The sequence below is a fragment of the Myotis davidii genome, unplaced genomic scaffold, assembly GCF_000327345.1.
Source record: "Myotis davidii unplaced genomic scaffold, ASM32734v1 scaffold762, whole genome shotgun sequence".
Lineage (NCBI taxonomy): Eukaryota > Metazoa > Chordata > Mammalia > Chiroptera > Vespertilionidae > Myotis > Myotis davidii.
The window spans coordinates 484,950-492,545 of record NW_006293699.1 but is presented as its reverse complement, the minus strand read 5'-3'; the positions used below and the strand labels follow the sequence as shown (position 1 = coordinate 492,545).

Here is a 7,596-nt window from a genome sequence, read left to right as displayed (position 1 = left end):
GATGTTGGACTACCGGTTTTAGCCCGATCCCCGCCAGCCAGGCCAAGGGATCCCACATGCTGGAGGGACCTGCTCCCTCCGCAGACACCCTTCAAGCCACTGTGCTGCCCCAGGTGCGGCCAGTTGGGGAGGGACCAAGAAAAGTTGGCTCCAGAGTGTGTCCAGCCCATTTCGCCCAGTCCCACCCCACCAGCCACCTTCTAATTAATTTCCTTTCAATGTGCAAACGCAGGAGCTGCCGAGCAACAGCAACTTTGCACAGTGCCCTCTGGGACCCCTCGAGGGATGTTGGACTACCGGTTTTAGCCCGATCCCCGCCAGCCAGGCCAAGGGATCCCACCTGCTGGAGGGACCTGCTCCCTCCGCAGACACCCTTCAAGCCACTGTGCTGCCCCAGGTGCGGCCAGTTGGGGAGGGACCAAGTAAAGTTGGCTCCAGAGTGTGTCCGGCCCATTTCGCCCAGTCTCGCCCCACCAGCCACCTTCTAATTAATTTCCTTTCAATGTGCACAAATCCATCACTGGGCCTCTAGTTTTTAAATATATTTTTATTGATTTCAGAGAGGAAGGGAGAGGGAGAGAGATAGAAACATCAATGAGAGAGAATCATTGATTGACTGCCTCCTGCACGCCCACTACTGGGGATCGAGCCTGCAACCCAGGCATGTGCCCTTGACTGGAATGGAACTCGGGACCCTTCAGTCTGCAGGCCCATGCTCTATCCACTGAGCCAACCCGGCCAGGGCATACCCTCTCTTTTCAACAGGCTTGCAAAACCAGCTGGGCTCTGGCAGCTGACATTGTGAGAGCAATTTCTCAGGGTTACCACCAGGCCACCGACATAAAGGAATGTACATGGCTGGCCCGGATCTTGTATAATGCGATTTGTATGAGAAACATCTTAGGTATCTTTCGAATGATCTTCTCCTAAGAGCTGCCCTCCGGGCCAGCTGTGCCGCAGACCCAGCCCCCAACATGGCCAGCTGGGCGCTGGCCCACCTCTGTCCTTCGGAAACACGGGGGTTCTTGGAGGGAGATCTTTGTCCTCGTCTCAGGGACGCAGCAGGCATTCGGCAAGGAGATCTCTGCGTTTGCTTTAGACTTTGGCTTCATGTTTTAACAAAAGGTTCTATTATAGTTTGTAAAATGTTATCATTTAAAAGCTTGCGCCACGCCTGTGGCCTGGAGTGGGGAGGGGATGGGGAGAGGGGAGAGGAATGCCCTGTGGCTGGGCAGGAGTCCCCCAGCCCCAGCACAGGAGGGAGCCCAGCGCCCCGGGGCCTGGTGGGAGCAGCCACTGACCCGGGCAGGCTGGCCTGCTCTGCACCTCTGGTTGGAGACAGAGGAGCTTGGGCCTGCTCAGGGGCTCTGCAGCTTTTTAAAGTAACAGAGCCCTTTCACCCAACCACACCTCCTGCACGTGAACAAGGGGAGTGCTGGGCGAAGTGTGTGTGCTGCCCACTGCCCCAGTGACACGCACTCGGTCTTCTGTTCCCGGGAGGGACGCAGCACTGTTGACCTCTTTCTTCCCTCCGCCCACGTGGGCCCGCAGCTCAGGGAGCACTTCCGCCTAGAAGTCTTCCAGGGCTGCACCTTCTCGGGCCAGTGCCTGGAGCTCCAGGAGGACTGTCCTCCTGCGGAACCGGAGTCAGGGCTGAGCGAAGATCCGTGTCAGTGCCACCGCAGTGTCGGGGGATGGAGTGTGAGTGCAGATGGCACGGCCCCCAGTCGCTGGGTCTTACCAGGCAGGTGTGGGGTCTTTGGGGTGGGTCAGACCCTGGCAAGTGGGCAGCTTGTCCCCGGCCCCAGAGGCCCTCTTCCCCGCTCAGCTGCCTCCCTTGGCCCAGGCACACATCGCCCTGGCCTGGCCGCAGCCTTGGCCCCGAGGCCGCCGTCCCTCAGGCGTCACCAAGGACGGGAGGCAGGAAGCACATGGCAGGTCACTGTGACTAGACTGACCGCATGGACTGCTCTTTGGCTTTTCCGAGCCAGGGAACCTTCCTAATGACCTGGGGGCCCTTTACCTGCAGCTGCAGCCGGAAGGGAGGTGATGGAGGGAGGGGCGTGTTCTCTCCTGCCCCGCCCAGGGCTGGAACCTCCAAGGAGCTCGCAGACTAGTCCACGCCCTTGTCTGTGGTCTCTGCTCTTGCTCTCAGGGTTGCTAGAGCTGCCCAGGGGCCTGGAGCTGTGGCAGCTGCAGCCAGGGCTCTGCTGGGAGGGAGCAGGGGCCCCTGGGGTTCCGAGGCATCTGGAGGCCAGGTCCTCACACAGGCTTCCCACTGGAGGGGATGTCCCTGGGGTAGTAATTGCCCCCATTCTGAGCCAGGGCCCTGGGGACCCCCATGCTTCCCCAGAATGTGCAGGGGAGGAAGTGGGTGCTGGGCCTCTGGGTGGCCCTGTGATGCTCAGCATCCTCTCGCCTGACCTGCCACCCCTCCTGCCCTAGGTGGGTCCTGGACCCGGAGCCCAACTACCAAGGCACACACCTGGGGGCGGGGGGGGGGGCACAGCTTCTCCGGCTGGGAGGCCCCCAGTACTTGTGCCCAGTCCCTCCAAAGGGCTGTCCACCTCTAACTGGGCCGCCACTGTCGGGCCAGGCCCAGGAGCAGCCAGGACAGGGGTAGTCCCTTCCAGCCACCGTGTGGCCTGGGGACCACGGGGAATAAAAGTCATCAAAGTGGAGAGTGAGCGGCCTGAATGATGTCTCTGTCCTTCCTGACATGAGAGCACTGGACGGGGGGCTGGCGGACTCCCAGGGAGGCCCAGGGGCCCGAGAGGGCGGGGAGGGCACTGGGAGGCAGCCACAGGGGGACATGAGGGCTGGAAGGGACCCTTTCATTTCACAGGGGAGCCCAGGCCTGAGTGGAGTGATTGCCTAGGCCCCAGAGCAAGCTCCCCGGGAGCCAGGACAGGCCAGGGTGCTTCTCCGGCCCCTGGGCACCCCCTCCCAGTTAGGGGACACCAGGAGGGAGGAAGTGATGACACAGGGACAGGGATGGAGAAGTGACGGGAGGGCCTGAGGCTCCTCCAGGCTGTGCCTCTCTCTGACTCAGGGACACGGTGACCCCCGTGCTCTCCTCTTGGCCTCGGGTTTACATGGCCACCGGCCCCCTGAAAGGATGGGCTGACCCCCAGGGACACTCACTCCTTCCAAGCTGTAAGGACAAGGAAATGGGGGTGGGGGTGGCAGCCCAGGCGGCTGTTGCATGAACAGGTGGGCTCAGCGGGGATGGCGGGGAAGGGACCTGTCAGGGCTGAAGGGGACACAGTCTCCACTCCAGCCCCACCCACAGGTGAGTCCAGGAACTTCTCTGTGGCTGGACCCCTCCAGGACCCCGCGTCCATCCTGTTGGGAGTGGGGGCACCGCCTCTGGGGGGAGAGGGAGGAAAGAGCCTGCCCTGGAGGCAGCGGGATTTCTGAGAATATGAGGGTCCTTGTCCCCAACACCGTCCCACTCACACTTGAGGGGAACGTTCCGAACACTGGGGTCTTTCCTGCAACTGCCTGACCTCCAGGCCCTCCAACCTCCACAGCAGGAAGGAGAGGAGGGTCAGCAGACCTCTAGGACCTCACGCCCTTTTAGCCGTGGTGACGTCAGTGAGCATTTAGTGAGCACCGACGGCGTGCCACACTCTACTAGCAGAATCTGTATAGTTTTACTTACGAGGCACAATAACACCAAGACTGTGATACGCTTGTTGTCACTACTGCAAACGAGGGCAGCTGGACACAGGGCGTTTGAGCAACTTGCCCATGGTCACAGAGCAGGCGGGATTCAAACCCAGGTCGGGTGGGTCCCTTTGTCCTACCCCTCTCTTGCACATATCGGCGCATCTGACAACAGTTACGTTAACAGGAGTCCCACCCAGTAGTGATGGCACCCTACTGGCAAAAGCATTGTTCCCTGTACCGCCTCATTCGAACTCCCTGTGACTGGAGAGGAATAGAAGCTGGGCGTCCCTGCCCTGGAATAGGGCTCATGGGGAGAAGCAGGACATGGGGGGAACTGGGAGTGAAGTGTATTAGTCAGCTTGGGCTGCTGTAACAAATATCACCACTGAGAGGTTAGAGAACAGACATTAGTTTTCTCATAATTCTGGAAGCCAGAAGTCCAAGATCAGGTCAGCAGGCTTGGTTCCTCCTTAGGCGCCTCTCGTTGGTTTATAGAGAGCTGTCTTCTCTGTGACCTTCTCTCTACATGTGTCTTGTCCTATCTCTTAAGGGCACCTGTCATGTTGGGTTAGGGTCCGTACTAACGACCTCAGTTTAGCTTTGTCACCTCGGTGAAGATCCTCTGCCAAGGACAGTCACATCTTGAGGTTCTGAGGGTTAGGACTTCAACATATGAAGGGGGAGGGACTCATCTCAGCCTATAATCTGAACCAAACAGCTTCTCCAGCCCGTTTCCTGCTCTGTGGAATGACTGCAGTCCTATGTTGTTCCAGCTGTATATAGTTGTAGGAGCCAAACCAGTCACCCATGAGAAGGTGCTGTGTGGAGAGTGGTTATTAGTCGTAAGTGACGCGCTCGATGGCCCCTGGGTACATCGGGGGACCAGGGAGAAGCATCTGCATCACGTGAGAGAAGAGCCCGGTTAAGAGCGAGCTCTGGGTCTGGGTTCTGACTCCTCCGTGGACACACTGACCCATGCCTCAGTTTCCCCAGCTGTATGGTGGGGATATCCACAGCACCCCCTCCTAGGGGAGTAAATGGAAACTACGGATGAAGGAAGCCCTCCCACTGGCCAGCTCCCCAGACGCCAGGGTTGCAGCCCCTCGGAGCATTCCAGAGTTTTCCCTGAACCTGTCCTCGCTCCCAGGGCTGAGCTGGCCGCACCTCACCAAGTGTCGATGCAATGCTCCAGGATAGGCTGGTGCTCCCGGGCGACCCACCCCCGCTCAGCCCAGCCCCCTGCTCCCTAATCTGTCAGCAAATCTGCTTTTGTCTGAAAGAAGGAAAACAAGATTCCCACCAGAATGCTTGCAGGCAGCCTGTCCAGGGGGTCGGGGACCCAGGGCCAGGCCTCTGAGGAGTCACATGCTTCACATATTTGTCTCCGCTCTGTGGTTTGGGAAGCTGGGCTCTCAGGGCGCCACCCTGCATGTCCTCAGCCCCGGTGCCCCTGCCCGCTGGGCGCTGCTGACCAGGCCCCCACGTGTGGTGTTTATCAGGTCTGAGCACAGAAAACCTCCTCCCCCTGGAGGCCCGCAGAGGTTCCCGGGCAGCAGGGGGCTGGCCCAGGAGCGTTCTGTCCACCTGTCCCCTCCCCCGACTCCAGCTGAGCCCAGCTGGCCCCCCAGCCCATGGGGCTCCCCACATTTTGTGCTGAAGGGCTCCTGTCTCCAGCTTCGCCCCTCCAAGTGATGGCCCTCAAAAGCCCCACATATCTGTGTTCCCCTCAAGAAACCACATGGATTTTCAATGAAAATGTGATGAATAAAATACGAGAGTCTTAAAAATTTAGTCCTCCAGGTAGCGGGCTTTATCCCCACTGTGGGGTGTGCAGGAGGTGGCCAATCAATGTTTGTCTCTCATTGATGTTTCTATCTCTCTCTCCCTCTCCCTTCCCCTCTTTCTAAAAATCACTTAAAACATTTTTTAAAAGTGTAGTTCCAGAGTTTTGTTTTGGGAAGATGGGAACGTTCTGGGGGGACAGGTGGTGACGGTTGCACACGGTGTGTGGCCCCGACGGCGAAGCTGTTCTGTGCGTTTCACTGGAGTAAACAGAACTCCAGCGCCTGGCTGCTGGGCTGCTGAGGCTGCGGGGGGTAATTTGGGTATCGAGACCTTCCGAACCCTAGAGGACTCAGTAAGTCTTACCTGCCTGTGCCTCCCTTCCCTGAAGAATCTGTCACTTTCTTACTAATCCCATCTGGTTCCCCATTGAGTGCTGTGCACAGGTGGCCGCGTTCCGCAGGGGGCTCAGGGAGCCGGGGGAGGCCCTGGCTGAGGCCTGACCTCCTGAGCCCCAGACCCTTCTCAGCCACACACATGCCTGGGGCAGCCCGGGGACACGACCGGGAGTGACTTGCATGGTGGAGTGTGAGGCCTGGGCCTGTAAGATGAGCATCTGTGCCTGCAGCGGAGCCCGTTTGGAATCAGTGATTGAAAACATCCCGCGGAGTGCGGCTGACGCGGCTCTTGGTGTGGGCTCTGCCTGAGAGGGGCCAGGAGGGCCTGCGGGTTTGGAGGGGGCCTCTCAGAGCGGAGACCAGCCCCCTGCTCAGGGTGTGGGAGCAGGCTGAGCGGTCAGAGGTGACACCCCTGCTCCTGGCCACGCCTGCCCGGGTCCCCCAGGCCTGAACACCCTGGGTGGAGAGCAGGAGGGAGAGCGGGTCCATGTGCACCTGGAGAGGGTGTGGAGGTTATGTGGGATCAGGTTGAGGGGTCACAGTTAGGAGAGAGGCAGGAAGACGGACCGGACCACACCCTCTCTGCACACAACCTGCCCGTCCCCAGCTCCCACGACTTGGGGCTGAGATGGCTGTCTCCAGGGTCCCTTCCCCATAGAAGATTGGGGAGGCTGTCCCTGGGTTTCGGGCACAAGGATCAGGGTAGCGTGTCCACCTCACAACTGGGCCCAAGCTACCTGGACCCCGGGAGTCCTGAACCACAACCAGAATGGGCGCCACCACCCATGAGGTGGGGCTACTGAGGGTGGGGCAGAGAGGAGCCTCAGAGATGGCACAGCCCCCCCGGGAAGAGAAGGGGCGCTCAAATGCCATCGTATGCCTCATGGGGGGCTGGATGCCAAGGCAGGGACAGTGTCCATCCTACCCAAAAAACAAGATAGAAAAGGTACGTGAAGAAATCTTTGGGAAAGGTAGAAGAGAAGCAGTGAGCGGGGTAAGGTGAGCATCCCCAGTACGTAGGCAGCACCGAGCCTGAGTGCCTGCTAGGATGGGACCCCTGCTTGGTAGAGCAGCAGGGAAACAGGATGGGTTCTGTGATGCAGAGTCCACACGATAACAAGAAGCCAGTTTCCCAGGAGGAGCACAGCAATTCCTGGGACTCGGGCCAGGAAACGCTTCCCTGCGTCCTCAGGACCCACTGAATTTCACAGGCTGCCGCGAGGCATCCCCAGGGCACCCCTCCTGCAAAGAGAATCACGGCTTCCTGGGATTTTTGTTACTAACGTCCCACATGGCCCGGCCAGTGGCGTTGTGCCAAGGTAAACTTTCTGTGGGGGAGAAGATTTTAACATCCCGTGTTTACATAGGAACATGTCGCTGATTCTAAGCAAACCTAATTGGGCTATTAAAGCAGGGCCTGGCCAGACTTGGTTGTCAGTAAATACTAACAGCAACAACAACAACAGCCCAGCCAGCATCTCCTGAACAATCACTGTGCCCGGAAGACGGTGTTAAACCAGTTTTACAGACAGTGAGGCGGGCAAGTTATGCTCTCTCGCTGACAGTTGAAGAAATAGACTTAGAAGGCTATTGTATAACCTCAAATGCCGCCCTCCACGGGGCTCCTTGTGGGAGGAAGACGGGAAAGGTTCCAGAGCGAAGGCACTGTGACCAGGTTGGAGATGGCGGAGGGGCCTGGCTGTTAGATTAGAGAGCTCAGGGGCCAGGTATCCCTTGGCAACAC

The 7,596-nt window shown here is 59.0% G+C and overlaps 1 protein-coding gene across 1 annotated transcript in view; it reads left to right on the top strand.

Moving 5' to 3' along the window:
* Positions 1 to 2,623, top strand: part of CRYGN (crystallin gamma N) — a gene marked incomplete at its 5' end in the record, with an annotated part of 5,562 nt that extends 2,939 nt beyond the window's left edge. The window contains 3 exon segments of the mRNA XM_006779335.1: positions 1,552 to 1,644; positions 1,646 to 1,701; positions 2,446 to 2,623. Of these exon segments, the coding sequence (XP_006779398.1) occupies positions 1,552 to 1,644; positions 1,646 to 1,701; positions 2,446 to 2,623 (327 nt within the window).
* Between the last annotated feature and the right edge of the window lie 4,973 nt (positions 2,624 to 7,596).